The sequence below is a fragment of the Medicago sativa genome, chromosome 2 (assembly GCF_051527215.1).
Source record: "Medicago sativa cultivar Bolivia chromosome 2, Bolivia_mono, whole genome shotgun sequence".
In the NCBI taxonomy this organism is placed as follows: domain Eukaryota; kingdom Viridiplantae; phylum Streptophyta; class Magnoliopsida; order Fabales; family Fabaceae; genus Medicago; species Medicago sativa.
Window position 1 is genome coordinate 71,143,951 of NC_140750.1, and position 20,758 is coordinate 71,164,708.

A 20,758-nucleotide genomic window follows, 5' to 3' on the forward strand; every position below is an offset into this window, starting at 1 on the left:
AGATAAAAAGGAAGAGAGAGGATAAGAATGTCATGTGAGTATGAGAGAGAAAGTTGTCCAAAAGTTGTTACAAAATGGTTGTACAAATATCATTTCTCTATTTTCAAACAAACCGATCAACCGAATTGATCCAAACCGAACCAAACCGACTAGTTTGGTTCGATTTCTTTTTTAAAAAACAGAAAAAACCGAACCAATCCGAACCGATGAAAATTTCATTGGTTCGGACATTTTTTGACTAAAAACCGATCCAAACTGAACCGTTACACTCCCATGTGACAGAGTCAACTGTGTCACTTAATGTAAGACGGAGGGAGTAGTACATAAGTATCGACACAGACGCTAGACACGGGACACGACATTCGCAGTGGCGGAGCCGACCCACATTTAAAAATTGTTTATACCCTGAAAATTACTATTCAACCCTTGAGCTATCATGAAAATTACGAATGTCGCTTTCATTTTTTCCTATCTGAATCGCTTCCTGTCTCTGTCTCTAGAGAGCAGCGACACCTCCTCCTCCTCCGTTCATTACCGCCCGCCGCCGAGACGTCAGCCTTCCATTACTGCCGCGACGCCCTACAGCTGTAAGTACTGATTCTGATTTGATTCCTTTTGTTTGTTAATCAATTTGGTTTCACCTTCACCTTCAATTTTTCCATAACCCTAATCAAAACAAAAGATTTGTTTCTGTTAGGGTGAAATTGAAACTGTGTAATTTGTTACTCTGGACGCGTATGATCATTTCAATTCAACCTTATCTGGGTGACTCGGCTTTATTATGCTGTTTTATTATTTTTTTTAACTTTTGTTCTTGAATCCTGCAACAGCAACAGCAAGAGGCGCATTGAAGCAACTAGCAACAGGGAACGAAAATCAAAGAAGTGGGAACAATGTCGTTTATGAAAGGAGATTTGCTTTCTCGATCCAGAAAGCTCGTGAAGGGTTTGGCCAAGGCCGAACCCGTTTGGCTCAAAGCCATGGAACAGTTAATCTCCAGATCTTTTAAATTATTGCCTTTTATTCTCTGTTTCTTTTGTGCCACTTGAGAATCTCCCATCTAGATTTTTATAGTTGATGACTCTTTTTGCTGAACAATGGTATTTTTTGTCAATGTCTGTTTCTTTATTCTGAGTTTTTTCATTTTCAGAAATTTATTTAATTATTTTTCCTGTATCACACTTTGGATTATGGTGCTAGAGACGTTATTTTTCCCAGTCTTGGACTATGCTATACTTTTTAGTTTATTTATTTAGGAATTCTTTGGATGTCATGTGTTTGCTGCTGAATTTTTTTCATACAAACATTTATTTAAGAACTGTTACTCTTTTTATGGCCTTTTTTCGTTTTATTTGAAGGATGAAAACTCGTCTAATATTTTGTTTTTATTGTGCTTACCAGGGCACCACCAGCAACATTTCCTCGACCTGAGGGTAAACTGCAGACCATCACTTTTCCTGAGGATGTTTATGTCAAGAGGTTTTATAAAAAATACCCAGAATCAAAATACCATGATCCCATCAAGTATGGTCTTTTTTCTCTTGTCTCTGTTGTTTTTCCATATTCTATGCTTGAAACATCTCATCCCAGTTTTTGTATTGCCGTAGTCTTTTATGAATTTGGCTTGTATATGGTGATATGACATCATCACTTGTAGTTGATATTCTAAATTTTGATCCATGAATGGGGAAATGTTGACCTTCAAGAACTTTTATGTTTGTTATCTAACTGTAGTGCGTAATTTTCTTTCTTCAATGTTCAATATTGTGGACTTCTTTCTAGAGGGTGAACTGAGTTCTTAAATATGAAACTACTCATGCGAGCTGTTAATCGACCTGCTTCACGTTTTCTCAGATTGTATGAAAATAATGTGTCTATGAGTCTGTTTCCTTTTGCTATCTGTTAATTCTTACGTTACCTTGTATGTTCTGTTGATGGTTTTGTGGTCCTCGGCTGTTCTTTTTCCACGAACTATTATGTGATTTACTTGGTTTCTTAAAACTTTTTTTAATATAAATGCTCATCACTAATTTTATTTATTTTTTTATAAGCTGGTTTTATCAATTCACTAGGAATTCCTCAATGGAATAGTTGTTACAAATTGATGATGCAGGCATACACAAGATGCATAGTGTGTGGTAGTTTTTTTCTAGATGCTTCCATCTGCATCAGGAGGACTATTAAATTAGCTACAGTTCATGTCTACTTGTTTGTGGTCATAATGTTTAAGTTCAACAGGTTTTCTGCTATCGATCCTGCTCCGTCTCGATTATTTGCCTTAAGGGTTCTTGAGTTAAAAGAGCATGGCATTAGTGAGGATGAAGCAATGGAAGTAGCAGATGTGTGTAACCTAAATTGATTCATGGATATGTTCATTCCGGAATTTGTTCTTACTTTATGCCCTCTAATAGTTACATTTTTTGCGTGTGTGTGTGCTTTTTAGATGGAATATATAGCAGAGAAGAAGGCTAAGAAGAAAGCATATGCCCGTCTGAAGCAAATTGCGCGCCTTCAAGGGAAGAAACTGCCTCCAAACCCATTTCCTTGTCCTGTCAAGGAGATTCAAGCTGAGGAGAGGAAATTTGTTCGTGATCGTTTCTTCAATCCCAGCATACGTGAACTTGTGAAGCAAAAGAAAGAGGAATCCATGCAGAGATTCGGACGAGATAATTGGTGATTTCAGGGTAAACTTGAACAATATATTGAAACTTTGGCTCTTGAGCAAATGACCTTTGCAATAATAATACAATTCAGTCCGTCACGATAAAGGGCATACTTCTGACCTAATACTATTTAGGTATTTTATTGTAATTTTTAAATCAACTCTGCTAGAAAGTTTTGCCAGAATTTCATGCAAGTTTTCGCTTTGGTTTAGGCCTATAGCTGCTGTCTTGTGTAAAGGTCTTTGTTTTTTTTGCCAGTTTGTTCATCAAGCAGTTTTCGTCGGCTTTTTTAAATACTTCCTCAATAAAGATGCATAGATTTACCATTATTTTGGAGTAAACCATTAATTAAGATTTTCTCATAATTTACACGTGTTAGCGCAATAAAAAGAGCAGATAGACGGGCACGAAAACGCTAATATATATAAATGTATACAGCTATTATTCAAACAAAGCAACTAGTTTAGTTAAGCCTAACCTTATCAGTCTATGGCACCATGTTCGAACCTCTATTATTTATCATGATTTGTTTTTTGATTTTTGTTTCAACATAACATGCACATTTGATAATGACATGTTGAACCATCTGGTTTTCATTGTATCTATCTGACTATCATCGGTTTAACGTCAGGTTAATTGCATAAATGATCTAATATATAGAGTGATCAGACCAGTGAGGGGTCTGGTTTTCGATTGAACCAGTTCGAATTTTAAAGCTATGCAAAGAAAAAACAAAAGTCTAAATTAAACCACATTAAATTGAATTGGATCGGATGAAATCAAATTTTTTAGAGTCATCTAAACTGAACTGCGTGTGAAATTATCTTTGAATGAGATGGTTTATATTTCTTGTTTCGAAATCAATCTAAATTGTACCACCAACACTCCTACTAACCCAATTTAGACAAGAGAAGATTTCTTTATAAAAAAACAAAACACAGGGTGTTGGAAAACAGGAGATTTTTCAGGTAGAAAAAGTCAAAAAAGGAGAAAGGAAGTGTTGGATCCTTTATATCTGAAATTACGGGTAGAGCTTGTTGTTTACAAGTAGATGAGGGGACCAAGAGGAATGGATCTTCTGATCTGTAGTCCAATTAAATTTTCAAGATAATGGCACTTTTATGGTTGAAGAGTCCACATGCATGCAGAAATAGCAGGTTAACGCACTAAAAGGAAACCTCTTTGATGTAGATTGTTCATGTTATATTTATTGCACTTTCTTTTTAGTCAAGACTAATTCTAGTTCTTCAAGAAAAATTTGGAATACAAGTAGATATTTGGAAAAAAAAAAACAAAATACAATTTTAGAAGAGATAAAAAGTAGTTTCAAACTACAGACTTCTTCATCACTCTCCAATTGTGATGCGAGTTGGAGTGAAAATGCTTTCAATTCTGCCACTTGTGAAAAATTGGCTAACTCTGCGTACCAATTAAGCATATGTTTGGTTTTGAGGCGGTGGGAATTGATTTTGAATGAATTGATTTTGTATAATTAATTATGGCTAAAGGGGAGTTTAATGTAAAATGATTATATTTGAATATATTTAAGTAAAAGTATATTGAACGATAAATTCAATGTTAAATCAATTGTAGAAGCCGAAATTTACAATTTCCTGCTTCAAGTAGAATCAATTTAATATTCAAATGTGTCAAAATCAATTATACATCTCTAGAATCTATTTTTACCCTTCCAAAATTGAAACCAAACATACATAGGATGAAGTCTTTTTTTTTTAAAATTTTTTTTATCAAGTAGTCTAGTTGCTAGAAATTTATCTCTTAAGGTGAATAAATAGGGATGTTCGGGGTTTGAATTCCGATTCATGCATATATCATACAATGTCCATATCAAATGAATTAAGCTTACAGAGACGTATAAAGTCTTTTTTTCTTATATTCAAACAGAAACAAGAATTATAGAAAAAATTTTATTTGGATATAGTCTTAAGACCGGTATAAGTTTTTTCTTTACTATGATATTGATACGAAGTTTCCACCGCCGCTTAGCGTTGACTGATCTCCATCGAGGAGCCTGTGGGCACACAAGGTGAATTCTCCCCCAATTTTTTTCTCCATACATATGAGTCAGAGATCAAACCCCTAGTTATATGCTTAAAGCTCAAGTAAAGTCTCTTCCCACTTAGATTAATTCATTGACAGGCAATTGAGTCTTTTTTAATGCAAGTGTTTCGACTACTTTATGTATGTATACTTAGGTGGTTAGTTTAAACCGTAATTGACAAAAAAAAATTATTTCATTTTTTTTTCAAATACAATATACAAATATTATATTTTGATCTAATAACTGTAAATGACATACCATATCATGACATTATAGTCTATAGAATATTTTTTTTATAGTTGGATGTAGCAAATTTCTCATTACATTAATTATTTAAAGGTTGGCGAAATGATGCACAATTATTATTTTTACTCAAACGAAATGATACACAAATTAGTGAGTATTAAGTTGGCTTTATCTTTTTTTTTTAACGAATCAAATGCTTATAATAAAAAGGTGGCATATCTCATAATTGATTCTTCGTGTTTCTCGAATGAGTCTTGTATTATACTACCTCCGTTCCTTTTTAATTGTCACTAGGGTTGGGAATAGGCCAGGCCGACCTACAGGGGCCTACGGCCTGGCCTGTTTTGGCCTGGCCTGGCCTGGCCTGTTTCGTAGATAGGCCTAGGCTTAGGCTTTTTAAAAAGCCTGTTTAGTTAAATAGGCCAGGCTTAGGCTTCCAGAAAAGCCTGTTAAGCCTAATAGGCTGGCCTATTAATACTATTTATTAAAAAATGTTTTTTTTATATTAAAATAATTGCATATATTAAAAATATAAATATCTTTTTCTCTATCTATTAGTCCCTTAATAGGCTTTGTTGTTATAGGCTTTTAAGTAGGCTTTAATCTAGTTAAAATTTACTTGTAGTTAAATAGGCTTTTAAGTAGGCTTTAAGGCTTGTTTAGCTTATTTAGTAGGCTAAATGAACTATTTGATGACCTTAATATAAAGTAGGCCGGTAAGTAGGCTTTCAGGCCAGTCCAGGCTTTTAAATAGGCTAGGCCAGGCCCAGAAAAACGGCCTATGATAGGCCATAGGCCAGGCTCAGGCCTGTAAATTTTTTCGTAGGCCAGGCTCAGGCCTATCAAAGCCTGGCCTGGCCTGGCCTATTCCCACCCCTAATTGTCACATTTTGACATTTTACACAAACCAAGACAATCAATAAATGTTGTTACTTTTGATACAATAATTTTTATTTTTACTATAATAACCTTATTTATTTAATGTCTCATTACATATATTTCTCTCTCTACAATAATAAATAAGGGTAATATTAGTAAAATAACATTTATTGTTGGTGAGAACTACGTTACCCTCTCTTGTTTAGGGGGTAATTACCCTCTCATGATATCAACCAATCAAAATATAATATGCATAGACAACATTAAATGTCAAATAAATGAATTAATTTTTTCTAAAAATAAAAAAGTTAATCTTAATCATAAGGTAACTTTTAATACTTTTAATTTTTATTTAGAGTAAATTACACTCCCCTCCACTCTTATGTTAAAATATATACTTCCCTCCTTTTAAAAATAAAATCTACACTCCTCTCCCTATAAGATGCTTGAATTACAACCCTCTCCCTTAATAATTAAATATGTACTACACTTTAATCTATTTTAACATAAATAAATATTTTTATGATATATACTAATTTTGAACCACCGTTTAAGAAAAATAAATTCATTTCATTATAATTTAAATATTAATGGTAATTAAACTTAAATATTTTGCTATTAAGTTTATAATCTATAGTATAAAACTAATTTTTAAATAACCATATTTTACTGTATTTAGTAATTATTGTAATTTTATTTTTTGGTTGTTTCATATTTTATAATAGGGTTTAAAACTATATGTTAATGTAATTGTGAATAAAAAATAGCGAAAAATATGTATTCAAATTTTGATTATGTTAAAATAGACCCGCAATACTTTTTTTTTTATTTAAGTGTGTTAGATTTTTTTTTTTTTGGCTAGATTATTAAAAAAAAATATTGAGGAAGTAAAGTGTAGATTTTAACATAAGAAGAGAGAGGAATGTAATTCAAGCTTCTCTTAAGGGAGGGGAATGAAATGTTTTCTAATATGTTTGGAATAAGGGGGAGAGGAGTGTATATTTTAACATAAGAGGGGAGGGGAGTGTAATTCAAGAATCTTTGAGGGGAGAAGAGTGTAATTTACTCTTTTATTTAATTATATTAAGGTTTTCAATCTTAATTAATTTACACTACAAGACTTATAACAAATAAAATTTTTACATCAAATTTCTTTCATCTGGATGTCCTAAAATTCATCACTTACATTCATAAAATTTCTTCCATTCCACAACCCCGAACGTGAGAACAAAAACATCTCCTTCATTCAAATCTCTTCTTTATTCTTCCATATTGATCAATTCTTGTTTCTTTTTCGTTTTCTTCCCATTTTGATTGTTCAATTTTGTCGTTCCAAAATGCTGCAGTTTCAAATTATAGTGAGAATTGTCGTTGTTTCTAGAACCGCATCAGGTATCGTGACTTTTTTTTATTTAAGCAGCCAACCTAATAAAATCTGCTAACACGCATAGACCTGCCTCACTATCAGCCAAAGCCTTTAAGTCCAAACAAAAGAACAAAAGCCTCATGACATAACCATTTCAGCAGCAACCGAAAAAAATGCTAGCAAACTCCCAAAACATCATAGTGGCAACACCTGCTAGCAATCCTTAAAGTATAACGGATGACTTACTCAATTGTTATAATTAACTACCTCACAACCAAGAAAAATCAAATCAAAAAGAAAAATCAACTCACCATACCTGACGTGGTTCTGGAAATAACGGTAATTCTCACGATATTTGGAATCAAACGAACGACGACGATTCTCACGAAAATTGAAAAATGCGGCAGTTTAGAACGACAAAATTGAACAATCATAATGGGAAGAAGAAATTTTATGAATGTAACCAATAAATTTAAGGACATTCAGATGAAAGAAATTTGACGTGAAATTTTAATTGTTCTAAGTCAGTCTTGTAGTGTAAATTAATCAAGATTGAACACCTAAATATAATTAAGGCAATATTACATTAGGGGTCCTTTATCTTATTTTTTTGTAACAATTTGGTCATTTATCTTTATTTTTTCCCGTTTAGGTCCTTTATCTCTCTTAAAAGCATATATACATCTTTTTTCTCATTTTTTATTAAAAAATACATAATTTTATTTTTAAAAATATATTTTTATTAAAAATGAAAAAAAAATCCAGAAATATGATGAAGATGTTCATCATCTTCATCTTCTTCCTTTGAATCTTCATCATCTTCTTTAAATAAAAAAAAATCTACTAAAATATATCTCCAAATATCGTGAATTAATGTTATATTCACCTCAATTCTTCTTTTAAACACAAAAATCAAAACCTTAATTTCACAAATGTTGCAAGGCGGATGGTGGAGGCTTAGTCACTGGCGGAAGGGTTAGGCTTTACAAAAGTTAAGATTGTTCTGGAAACAACAAAATTGATGTGCAAAGCTGCTCTCAATTTTGGGGTTATTTTTATGCCGGGTTTGAATATTGAGTTTGAAAATAATAATAATATACAGTGTGACAATTTATATAACTATTTTTTTTTTTTTGTGATGAAACTAAATCTCTTTTCTATAGGGTTTTGATTTTTGTGTTTAAAAGAAAATTTGAGGTGAACATAACATTAATTCATGATATTTGGAGATATATTTGTGTAGAATTTTTTCTGATTCAATGAAGATGATGAAGATTCAAAGAGAGAAGATGGAGATGATGAACATTTTCATCATATTTCTGGATTTTTTTTCCATTTTTAATAAAAATATATTTTAAAAAATAAAATTATGTATTTTTTAATAAAAAAATGAGAAAAAGGATGTATATGTGCTTTTATGAGGGATAAAAGACCTAAACGGAAAAAAATAAAGATAAAAGACTAAAGTGTTACAAATAAATAAGATAAAGGACCTATAATGTAATCTTGTCTATAATTAAATAAAAATTAAAAGTATTAAAAGTTACCTAAAATTGATTTTTTTTTATAGAAAAAATTTACTCATTTATTTGACATTTAATGTTGCAATGTATATTACATTTTGATTGGTTGAAATCATGAGGGGTTAAATACCCTCTAAACAAGAGAGGGTAATCTAGAAAAAACCTTTATTGTTGCATTGAACTATGTAAAGTGACACTTAAATAGGAACAAAAAAATTCTCCAAAAGTGACACTTAAAAAGTAACGGAGGGAGTATCAGTGGTTTCAAACAAGAAAATAGGGTTTGTTTAAGTTCTGAAAATTCTATGAAAGAAAAAAAAAATCTGAAAATATATGGTAGGTAGGTGAATATATTGGGATAAGCATCTTTTGACATCATCAAATTCGACACAAAGAATAGGCCAGCACAATTCAAAATAACACAACTCTCTTATATTAATTTAGTAACAAAAAAAAAACTAGCTCAATTTTTGTTTAAAAAGAAAAATAAAAAAAACTAGCTCAATTTTTTTAAAAACTGAATTTATAATTTTGAGAATTATTGTTGTTGTTAAACAACTGTTGCAAATGGGAGGCAACACTTTTGCCTGAAACAGAATTCTGACCCTTGCAGAAAAACCTTTACAAACAGGCTAATTCTGCTAGAGCATAGGATAGCCTTAAAACAACCGACATTGTTTTTTGTCATAAAAGGATGTCATATACGTGATGGCATCGTTGTTGACAATACATACATGGTTGATGTTTTGGAATCAATTTTGCATATACTACTTTTATTTTTTTTGACAAAAAAGATTTTGCATATCAAGCACTATTTTGGTTTGGTACGTACGTATTTTATTCTGTAGACAATTTGTGAATTAAGGAATGGCCACATTAATTTGTGTTTAATGACGATACCAAGCCACTATCTTGAAAGTGGCTCATGCCACTATCTTTTGTGTAGTGTGTGAAACTGTTTAGAATGTATGCGTAGGAGATACACTCCTTGAATTATGTACGTTCTAGAGTAAGAGTAGAGATTTTTTATAGATATCCTCGTCTTAAAATTTGAGTAGAATTTAACTCAATTCTTATAAAATAAGATTATAAGATTACAATCATCTACCATTAATAAAATATCTAGCTTTGTAAATTAATGGGACATTTAGCAACGATTACATCCCAATTTTACCTCTTATGTAAAACTAAAACTATGTGCAATTTTTTTTTTCATTCCTAACTCCTTGTTTTTTTTACTTTCCATATTCATTTTCTTTGTTACCCTATTTCGCGAACACACACTCAATATTTACCTTCATCTGCTAAAATTATTCTCTCTTGCATAGGAAGCAAGACGAACTCAAGAAGAACGCATGCAAGATGATTCTTTCCTGTTTCTCTCTTGTGTAGCACAAAGACTTGCTCATCGTGAGCCATCGTTCTTGTCAAACAAAGACTCGCTGGGCTGGTTTCCGGCAAACTCTTGTTCTAGTTGTTGTATAGTTCATCATATAAATTTCGTTGTTCTAGCTGGTGCCACACAAAGACGCGCATATGTATGTTTTCTTGTCTGATTTCACCATGATGTGCCCTAATTTTACTTCTTTTGCTCTAACCACCAAGATACACGTGGCTAGTTTTTTGCGACGCTCGGATAGAGCACGAGCTAGAAAACTATGGCAACTTTATTTAGCCAAGGTATAGGTCTTGTTTGCAACAGTTTTAATCGTGGCTAAATGCCTCTTTTTTGTAGTGATAATTCAAATTTTAAACAGAGGATATACGATCTAATGTCTCTCCTCCCTTAAGCAAAAAATAACTTATGATGATTTGAGCTTTTTTATTATTTTAGTGATATTTAAACACCTTATTCTATATACCTACGACATATGGTTAATTTAGTCGAGTAGATAGCTTATTCAGTTTCCTGTCAAAATTATGGTTAATTCAATATGATATAAATTAACCATATGTTAAACTAAATTAACAATAATGTTGCTTTTAATTAACTAGATGTCACAAGTGTAGGAAATATTGGGTGTCCATAAAATATCTTTCATTATAATATGAGTCAAAACAAGTGTATGATCTTTATGAAAAAAATAATGTATGTTATTAGACTTGTTACCACTTAGACTGTGATGGGTGGCAAAACTCTCCCTCAAGAGAATCAGCAAATAATCAATATAGTTAATTTGGTAAAATTATGTGAATGATATAATATGACAAATTTTGTGGAGACTGTGGCTCTTTTCTTTAGGAATAGGAATTGATAGAGTAAGATTTTTGTGATTAGTCATATTAGGAAACACTTGGGATCTGATATCAAGACTAAATATGCTTCAATGATTTTGATAGTGTCGTGGACAAATTGTACAATAGAAGCTCAAAAATGGATGGAATATATTTGTAATAATATGAAGAAAATTGAGAACCTGATCATGAATTCTATTCTTTCTGTCTTCCCTTCTTACCACATGTGTGTGTCTCTTCTTCCCAAAAGAATATATATGTCATTTATTTGATAGCTATAGGTTGAATAGAAACTTCCTCTTCAAGGCAGACTTTGGGAGGGCCTGGGAATAAGGAGTTTCCTTTCTTTAATGAGGTTCTATTCGACTGCCTGCCCATTTGCCAAGCTTGGATAAGATGTCCTTAACTAAGAGAAATGACTTGGGGTTGAAGCTCTATAGGTATATCTCGGTTCTCCACACCACAGAAGAGAATAAATTAACTCGGGCATCACGTCCCACTCGAAGGGTATGAAAGAGGATGATTGCTCTTTTGACCCCCTACAAATGCGCAAACCGTTCGGGAGATAATATCTGAGAGATATTTTTGTGTTTCTAAAGGTTTCGAAAATAAATCTTGAAGGTTATTTTTCAGGTTTAAGAGCAAATAGGCGACCAAAAGAGCAGTCATCATGAAAGATTACTTCCGGCCTCATTCAAATTGAGTTGGTAAAATTATTAGAAAATTACTCTTTAGGCCTCTCAAATTCCTCTCAGGCGTTCCGAAATTACCTTTTTCATTAAATGCCGTTCGGAAGATTTTTTAAATCGGTTAAATTTATTTAAAAAGTGAATGAACCGACCTAAAAAATGTCGAACGACGCTTAATTACAGTTGAAGAGTCGAACGACACTTAAGTACAGATAAGCCAACGACAATTGAAAAAAAGAGCAATTGAAAAACATAGAGTATTGTTCAAATTATTAAGTTTTGAATTAGGCCCAACTTATTTTTATAAAATAAACTTGTAATTTTAAATGTGTCATTCTTTATTTTTATTTTTTTAAGACCTTGGGATATGGATTGTTTTTGTAAATCAATCTAACATGCTCAATATGGTTTGGACTATGATATGTGGATAATACGATGAGTAACTCGATTGATAGATTTTGATACCATTTTGAATTGGTCCAAATTGTCCTAAAATCAACTTCTATAAGCTTTATTGATAAACATGGTAGAGTCCTTCAAAGAGAGAAATAAGTTTAGTGAAAGATTTCTTATTGAAAATTGGTAGAATGAGAAAAGATTTTAGCAAGTGTTGGATACATGACTTTATGAAGTGATCCTAACTAACCTAACAAATGTTACTAATTTGTAGTAATTAATACTAACCAATTTATAACGAACTCTAATTAATTCTAATATCCCCAACAAGTTGGAAGTTTGTATTACAAGAAGAGCAATGCTATTTATCAAGAAAGATTTTATCAAGAAATTGTCCCGAAATTAATGTTAGTCAATAAAAAGATTAAAATCTAAGGATGATTATTCTGCCATGTCATTCTTGAATTCATCAAGAAAATCCATTCTTGATATCTAGCATATTCCTTACAGGAAAAACACAATTTGTAATTGCATTGACTGAACAAGAAAAGTTGATGAAGAAGGTTGTAGCGGTCGAGATGCATAACTCATATAATTATTTGTTCTACGTTTAATTCTCTCCATAGTCCTTCAACGTTTCCACGATATCCACTCCAATAGAATCAAGAACTATGATAGGGTAGAAGTACAAAGATTAAAAATACTTAACAGTAAAAATACAAAGAGAATAAAAAATGATTAACCACCATTTGGCACAAACATAAAGAGAATGAATTATACTTAACTACCATTGGACAAACTATACAAAGTCAAATATGAATAAAGTACAAAGAAATAATTAGAGAAGCAGCTCATAAATCTCAAAGTTATCTTCAATCTTCAAATAGATCGTAAAAAATTGTACAAGAATCATCAAAACAAATATTTTCTTGGGGAAATGTAACAAAGATGTGGATGTCATTACCCCCACCACCACACACAAATCTTCATTTTATGCATGAAATATGGGATTATACGATACGAAGTGTTGGGAAAACTAGTAGTCCACTTATTATCAGGTATAAGACGGACTTAAATAAAGGAAGCTGGCTAGTCCATTTTCATACTTAATCTGATTCACGTTTCAGAGAATATTGAGCCTAATTGGTTTACACATTAGTGGTATATGAGAACTAATTAACTACTAAATTATTTGTATTGGTTAATTTTTCTTTATCACTACAATGACCTAAATAATTGGCCATTTTTCTTTGGTACATTTGAAAACGAAATGCTTGAGTACAAAGAATGTTGGTTACAGCTTGTAGTACTTTAGAGGTTAATATTGACTTGGTAGAGTGAGGTGAGTCTATGAAAGTGCTTTGGCAATTCAGGCTTATATGAAAGGAAAATGTTATATAAAGCGAATAATTGTACTAAAGCATTTATTTTCAAATGTACAAAAGAAAAATGACCCATTATTTAGGCCAGTGTAGTGATAAAGGACAATTAATAATACTACTGATTTAATAGTTAATTAGGTCTCATATACCACTAATGTGTAAACCAATTAGGCTCGGTACTCTCTCAAATGTGAATTAGATTAAGTATGAAAATGAACTAGCCAGCTTCCTTTATTTAAGCCTGTGTATTGTTGACTGTGGAGTGGGCCAATAGCTTATACATGATAAACGTTGAATTCTATGTGGATTTTATGCACCACCATATCTAGCATTAGACTGTAGTTTATTAAACATGACTTGGAATCTATGTTTTTTGAGTTCTTTTAATGATATTTGTGTTGATATCCTAATATAGGGGTTAAAACATATTTTGATTTAAACAAAACTTTAATTTATATTTTGATCTATTATCTTTATAAACAAAACTTTAATTTATATTTTGATCTATTATCTTTTATAAATTGTGATCATTATAATTATATATTAATTAAATATTGGCTTCTGCTTCCTTTTCAAGGTAAAGGCTGTTTGTGGATCTGCAATTTTATATTGTTGGCATGGTGTTATATTGGCCATGACTTTGTATATTATGCTTTGTTGTTGTCTGTTGTAAATAGGGTGTCATGTTTAATATTCTAGTGTTAAGTAATAACTAGAAAAGGGGTCATACTGCCTTAATATCGTCATAGTACATGTTTATTTTGGTTTAAAGGATGACTATCTTAGGAGTTTGGCTTGTTGTAGCCAATTTTAAGTTTATGCTTCTCCTTTGATGAAGGTATATGCAATGATCACTCTATTGACTTGTTTAGTCCAGAGCAAGTAATTCTTTTCATCAAGTTTGATTATTAAGGAGTGTGTTAGCCGTAATTTGGACAATTTTTTGGTAGTTGTTGGAAGATTAAGAGAAATTTTGGAAGAACTCTAAGCAATTTCATCGTGAATTGACAATTCCTCCTTTGATGAAACTCACGAAGCTTAATAGAAATAATAATTGCGATGAATCATATGCTTTCACGCCCAATGGATCGTCAAGGATATTGATACCACGTTGAACTTCAGGATCTAGCGATACACATTCTTTGTTCTCGATCTCATATATTTTCAATGATAATGAATATTACATCTAAATAAGTATTTATACTTTATAGAATGTCAAAAAAATTGAAAGATTTGTAGAATGTCAAATTGTTAACTACCAAAACTAGTCAACAGTTTGACTCTAACTAACTTGTCTAGTTGGCATGTTGCCTATAACTATGTCTAGTCAACACTCATCCTAATTAACTTTGACAGCTAGATGCCATATCGACATTAGTACAACTAACTATGTCTAGTCAAACACTACTTCATCCTTGAAGTTAAGTGCACCTGAATGTCTATGACTGTTGACCATAAAATGGACAGAAGTTACCTCATTGTTTCACCAACTAACATCTAGAATGTTGAATTCTACATTTTGAAAATCTCCAATATGTATCTAACAACCTTTACTCACAAATCAAACACACACACTACAAGTGACTCACCTACCTACCTTTCATATTTGAGATCATGCATTCAACAAACCTTTTTCCCCTATGCTTAACATTGTAACATTCATATGCCCTTCTACTCAAGATTTGAGTTTTTCAATCTTTAGTTATGTCATACATGACGCTAACTCGAGGACTCGCTATTGTAATTCTCTTGTTTGCTCTCTACTGTGGATTAGACCCCTTCAAGCAAAGCCCTATCCAAGGCTTCCCTGATTTTGAGGTGCACAAAATTAACTTGCCATCATGGTCTGAAGTTCCTCTGGATCATGACAAAGACAACTTGTTGAAGAAATCGGAGCTCATGTTTGTGAACCAAGTGCAGGGACCGGAGAGCATTGCCTTCGATTATCATGGCCGTGGCCCTTACACCGGTGTTGCTGATGGAAGGATTTTGTTTTGGAATGGACTGTCTTGGATTGATTTTGCATATACCTCGCCCAACAGGTCACGCTTCTCTTCTTTCCTTATAACTTTTCCAACTTAAATGCTTAGTACAAGATAATTTTGTGATTTTGTTATCTTTCTGCATTACTAGAATACTGTCAATAGTTATCAAATTCATAAGCTATGCTATAGTCATATTCTAATAGTGCAAAACCTATTAGTAGGGGATATATGTGGCTAAAAGCTACTATAGTTTCTAACTTAATGTTGGAAAACTGCTTCATGCAAACTTTTTACCTCATACGCTCATACTATTAAAGATCTCATGCTCTTGCACCGATCTGTGAAAAAGTTACAGAAAATATGTGTGAAATTCTGCTACATTGCATCTGAGGAAGACTTTTCTTAAGATGAATGGATAATTTGTGGCAATGTAACTTTGCGATATCGTGTGATAATATTTCTCGCACCTTATTTCTGAACACAGGTCAGAACTATGCAATCCAAAGGCATCTGCAACACCACTTAGTTATGTTGACACTGAGGACATTGTTGGAACTTGTGTTGGGGGTCTGCTGCAATAACTTGACCAAGAAGATGATGAAGATGAATACGATGAAGTGTGCACATAAATTCCAAAGATTGTTGTATATCTTGATTGTTGGGAAGAGGCTGCTGCACTTGAAACCTGAAAAGTTTAATAGTTATGCATGTAAACTCAAAGCGTATGGGGTTGCCATACTAACCTTTAGGTTCGATTCGCCCCCACCAATAACTGTATATTGGATGCAATAAGGAATGACCGGCGAATCCCCTTCAGGATACTATGAGTTCCTTGACGTGTATTGCACAACCACACCAAGCGTATCTCCTAACAGTATTTTACAGATTTATGGTTCCAGCAATTCACTCATGCATTAGAGAATTGATGGATGATTTAGAGTAAGAGAATTAGGGAGAATTATTTGTTAATGCAACAAAATTTTGTCCAAAGTTGTGTGTTTTTGTTCTTGTGTTGTCAAACTAATGCCCAAATGCCAAGCATTTATAATGCATTATATAACCCTTCATATGAGAGAAAACACCCCTTTGATTTGAAACAATGTTATGGTTCATTAAACATCCCTTTCTCAAAGGTTATAATCATATACACTTGAATCAATGCAAAGGTTCATTAAGCACCCCTTTGCCAAAGGTTATAATCATATACATTTGAATCAATGCAAATGTTCATTAAGCATCCCTTTGCCAAAGGTTCCAATGTATATGAATGATTCCCATGAAGAGTTACAACTTTTGGTTATAAAGTGATTCCATTATTTTGGAAATCACCAACAATCCCCCACCATTTTCAAAATACTAAATCACATAAATCCGGAAATTCCATGCCTTCAGATAATGGTATCTCGCGATTTGAACCATTACTTAGTAAGTTAAGTTTTCGCTCATTCCCAAATAGTATGGTAGGCAAGCTTTGAACCAACTATTCATTAGAACAAGTGTGCATAACTTACACATAGAATCTCGGTACCATTGATAAAGAGACTTGTAAGATGGCACATTAAGAAGGCCTTGTGTCATATATCCCTTTTCATGAGAATTTAAGAGTCAAACCCTTGAACTCCGTGAAGCGGCCAAACTTCATTCTCACATAGGTAGACTATATCGGAAATGCCCCATAAGTATGCATTCCAGCAAATATATGCTATATGTCCATTAAGAGGAAAACCTCATCCTACCCTTTTTCTTCTTATGGTCCAAGTACTTTTACCCTTTGGGATGTTATCTATCGTCAAGTACTTCAATCACTCTAATAGTGTATTTTCACCATTGAACCCAAGACTTGATGCTACTCAAGTGTGGGTTGAGTTTCCACCATTGGTGATCAATTAGATTTGGGTTTGTGCCACATCCCTAATAATGTCTTCAATGTATTCAACATCATTTCCAAAGACATCATTCCTTGTCAATCATTTCGTCAAATAATTGCAAGATTTTCTTTTAACTTTTATAAACTTTGAATATTCAATTCTTCACATAGATTTTTAATTCTCATAGCTATGTCTATGGATCAACTTATATACTCTTGATAGTATTCACCAACTATCATCAAACTATGACACACTTTTGTCAATTGAGTATATTGTAATAATGCACAAACTTTTATGTCATTACACCTTTGCTATAACAATATATAACATGCATTTCAATTTGAACTTCAACTTTTCTTTTATATCTAGCCAAGATATATCATACATTGAATGCATTAAACATACATAGCAAAATAAAAATTGATCATAAAAGAATGTCATATCCAAACTTCATAAGATGAGATTAAACATGCAAGTCATATACTCCACATAAAATTAAATATAACACAATCATTTTGATTTTAGTTATCATATAACTAATACATATATCATAAATTCATTGTGTTAAATTCAAGTTTATGTTTAAATATGTTCAATACTAAATTTCAATAAACAATGACATAGAAGAATAAACAATGAACCAAAATCATTAATATTTTCTATGACTTTCTTCCATGAACATATATCAACTTACAATAATTCAAAACATACCCAAATTATTTTAATATCATGATAAACAAGAAATTAACCATTACTTTTCATATTATCATGTACATATAATATCAACACAATATTAATGATAATAATTTCTTACACAAAGTAAATAATATCATTAAAGCAACCACTTGATATTTTGACAATTTATCTACACTACTTTCATAAATAAAATAGTGTTTAAACATTCTTAACATATTACTATACTCATCATAATTCATATACTTGAATAATTTCTAAATCATGTATATATATGTCACCACATGTTAAATCTAACATATTCATATTTACTTAGATACTATACACATGCATTTAGAACACCAAATATTTCATAATAGGTAATGTAATCACTTATATGCACATTATCTCATGTTCAAATTAACATTAAACAGATTTCAAACGATAAATTTTATACATATCAAAATTTATCATGCATATATTATCTACAACCACATGTAAATTTATCACAAACACATCATATATGAAATATTTATCCATAAATTTCCATAACATATATTCATAAAAGGAATTTGTTTACCGTTCACCGTAGTTATGGGTGAAAATATATAAGATTTCATCTCTCCCAAAATTGCAGCCATTAATCACAAGTAAATCATAATCGAACCTAAAGATTGTTGGAACTTGTGTTGGGGGTCTGCTGCAATAACTTGACCAAGAAGATGATGAAGATGAATACGATGAAGTGTGCACATAAATTCCAAAGATTGTTGTATATCTTGATTGTTGGGAAGAGGCTGCTGCACTTGAAACCTGAAAAGTTTAATAGTTATGCATGTAAACTCAAAGCGTATGGGGTTGCCATACTAACCTTTAGGTTCGATTCGCCCCCACCAATAACTGTATATTGGATGCAATAAGGAATGACCGGCGAATCCCCTTCAGGATACTATGAGTTCCTTGACGTGTATTGCACAACCACACCAAGCGTATCTCCTAACAGTATTTTACAGATTTATGGTTCCAGCAATTCACTCATGCATTAGAGAATTGATGGATGATTTAGAGTAAGAGAATTAGGGAGAATTATTTGTTAATGCAACAAAATTTTGTCCAAAGTTGTGTGTTTTTGTTCTTGTGTTGTCAAACTAATGCCCAAATGCCAAGCATTTATAATGCATTATATAACCCTTCATATGAGAGAAAACACCCCTTTGATTTGAAACAATGTTATGGTTCATTAAACATCCCTTTCTCAAAGGTTATAATCATATACACTTGAATCAATGCAAAGGTTCATTAAGCACCCCTTTGCCAAAGGTTATAATCATATACATTTGAATCAATGCAAATGTTCATTAAGCATCCCTTTGCCAAAGGTTCCAATGTATATGAATGATTCCCATGAAGAGTTACAACTTTTGGTTATAAAGTGATTCCATTATTTTGGAAATCACCAACAGACATCTGCGGGAGGCCTTTAGGACTAAGATTTGACAAGAAAACTGGTGATTTATACATAGCAGATGCATATTTCGGGCTGATGAAGGTGGGGCCTCAAGGTGGTTTCGCAACATCGCTTGCAACTGAGGCAGAAGGAGTGCCGTTTAGATTTACTAATGACGTAGACGTTGATGCAGAAGGGAACGTTTACTTCACAGATAGCAGCACTAAATATCAGAGAAGGTTGTTAGTAATATTTTTTCTTGTTAACACTTCACCTTTGAAATTATCAACATTTTAAATATGAGAAATAGCAAAACAATGTTTGGCTGGTTTTGTTGGTCCTGACTTCTGATGTCATTGTACAAGCAGGAATTTCATTCAGTTGATACTTTCTGGTGATAATAATGGAAGGGTTTTGAAATACAATTCTGCCACCAAGGAAACCACTGTTCTTGTGAGAAATGTTCAATTTCCAAATGGGATTTCCTTAAGCAAGGATGGTTCCTTCTTTGTATTTTCAGAAGGAGTAATTGGAAGGTGTGTGAATAATCAACATAACCCTTTTTTCGTCTAATAACGATACACTAATGATGCAAACAAGTTTTACAAAGACGTCCAACATATTTTGCCATTCTGACACAATATGTTTAGAAAGTAATTTGTTTGTAAAGTTATTAATCAAGTCCGTTTTTTCTGTAGGCTAAGCAAGTACTGGCTAAAAGGAGATAAAGCTGGAACTTTAGAAATCTTAGCAATCCTACCTGGTTTTGCCGACAATGTGAGAGTCAACGAAAATGGTGACCTTTGGGTGGCTATCCATTGTAGAAGGTATATGTACAGTTACATAAATGCAATCTACCCAAAGATTAGAAAAGCCATACTCAAGCTACCTATCCCAACAAGGATTCAATACCTGCTACATATTGGAGGCAAAATGCATGCAGCAGTCGTTAAGTATAGCCCTGACGGTAAACTTCTGCAAATATTGGAGGACAATGAGGGAAAAGTTGTTAAAGCAGTGAGTGAAGTGGAGGAGAAGGATGGTAAACTCTGGATAGGAAGTGTTTTGATGCCTTTCATTGCGGTTTATCATTTGACATGTAGCACAAATATTTGTTCTCCTATTAGCATTCACTCAAGACTAGGCCATTTGAATTCTCTGTAGCAGAAACCATAAGTTGATTTTTTACCACCTCCCTCTATTTGATTAAAAATTTACAATGTCATGTAAAGTAGAGACCAAACTGCAATAATACTCCAGTGAAGATTGTTGTAAATATTTCAATCTTACATGTTAACACACACGCCCACAAACCCACCACATTCATATAATTCATCATATTTGC

General features: G+C 32.4%; 2 protein-coding genes across 3 annotated transcripts; both read left to right on the forward strand.

Annotated features, from left to right (window-relative positions):
- Positions 1 to 470: 470 nt before the first annotated feature.
- Positions 471 to 2,880, forward strand: LOC146950316 (uncharacterized). 2 transcript variants are annotated; one of them, XM_085746242.1, is made up of 5 exons: positions 471 to 587; positions 831 to 988; positions 1,402 to 1,524; positions 2,239 to 2,341; positions 2,444 to 2,880. In XM_085746242.1, the coding sequence occupies exons 2-5, from the start codon at positions 894 to 896 to the stop codon at positions 2,675 to 2,677; spliced, it is 555 nt and encodes a 184-aa protein (XP_085602368.1). In that variant the 5' UTR covers positions 471 to 587; positions 831 to 893; the 3' UTR covers positions 2,678 to 2,880. The 2 variants fall into 2 exon arrangements, with proteins under 2 accessions (XP_085602368.1, XP_085602369.1); XM_085746243.1 differs by having other exon boundaries at positions 837 to 988.
- A 12,055-nt stretch (positions 2,881 to 14,935) lies between these two features.
- Positions 14,936 to 20,689, forward strand: LOC146950317 (protein STRICTOSIDINE SYNTHASE-LIKE 3-like). The gene is made up of 5 exons (XM_085746249.1): positions 14,936 to 15,483; positions 15,911 to 15,968; positions 19,429 to 19,652; positions 19,782 to 19,949; positions 20,112 to 20,689. The coding sequence occupies exons 1-5, from the start codon at positions 15,146 to 15,148 to the stop codon at positions 20,575 to 20,577; spliced, it is 1,254 nt and encodes a 417-aa protein (XP_085602375.1). The 5' UTR covers positions 14,936 to 15,145; the 3' UTR covers positions 20,578 to 20,689.
- Positions 20,690 to 20,758: the final 69 nt, after the last annotated feature.

Bases quoted from the DNA above. Each gene is read 5' to 3' on its own strand.
- LOC146950316 (XM_085746242.1), top strand. From the start codon at position 894: ATGTCGTTTATGAAAGGAGATTTGCTTTCTCGATCCAGAAAGCTCGTG. The intron at 989-1,401 runs GTTAATCTCCAG...TGTGCTTACCAG, and splicing joins TGGCTCAAAGCCATGGAACA to GGCACCACCAGCAACATTTC. The intron at 1,525-2,238 runs GTATGGTCTTTT...TAAGTTCAACAG, and splicing joins AAATACCATGATCCCATCAA to GTTTTCTGCTATCGATCCTG.
- LOC146950317 (XM_085746249.1), top strand. From the start codon at position 15,146: ATGTCATACATGACGCTAACTCGAGGACTCGCTATTGTAATTCTCTTG. The intron at 15,969-19,428 runs GACATTGTTGGA...AAATCACCAACA, and splicing joins TTAGTTATGTTGACACTGAG to GACATCTGCGGGAGGCCTTT. The intron at 19,950-20,111 runs GTGTGTGAATAA...TTTTTTCTGTAG, and splicing joins TCAGAAGGAGTAATTGGAAG to GCTAAGCAAGTACTGGCTAA.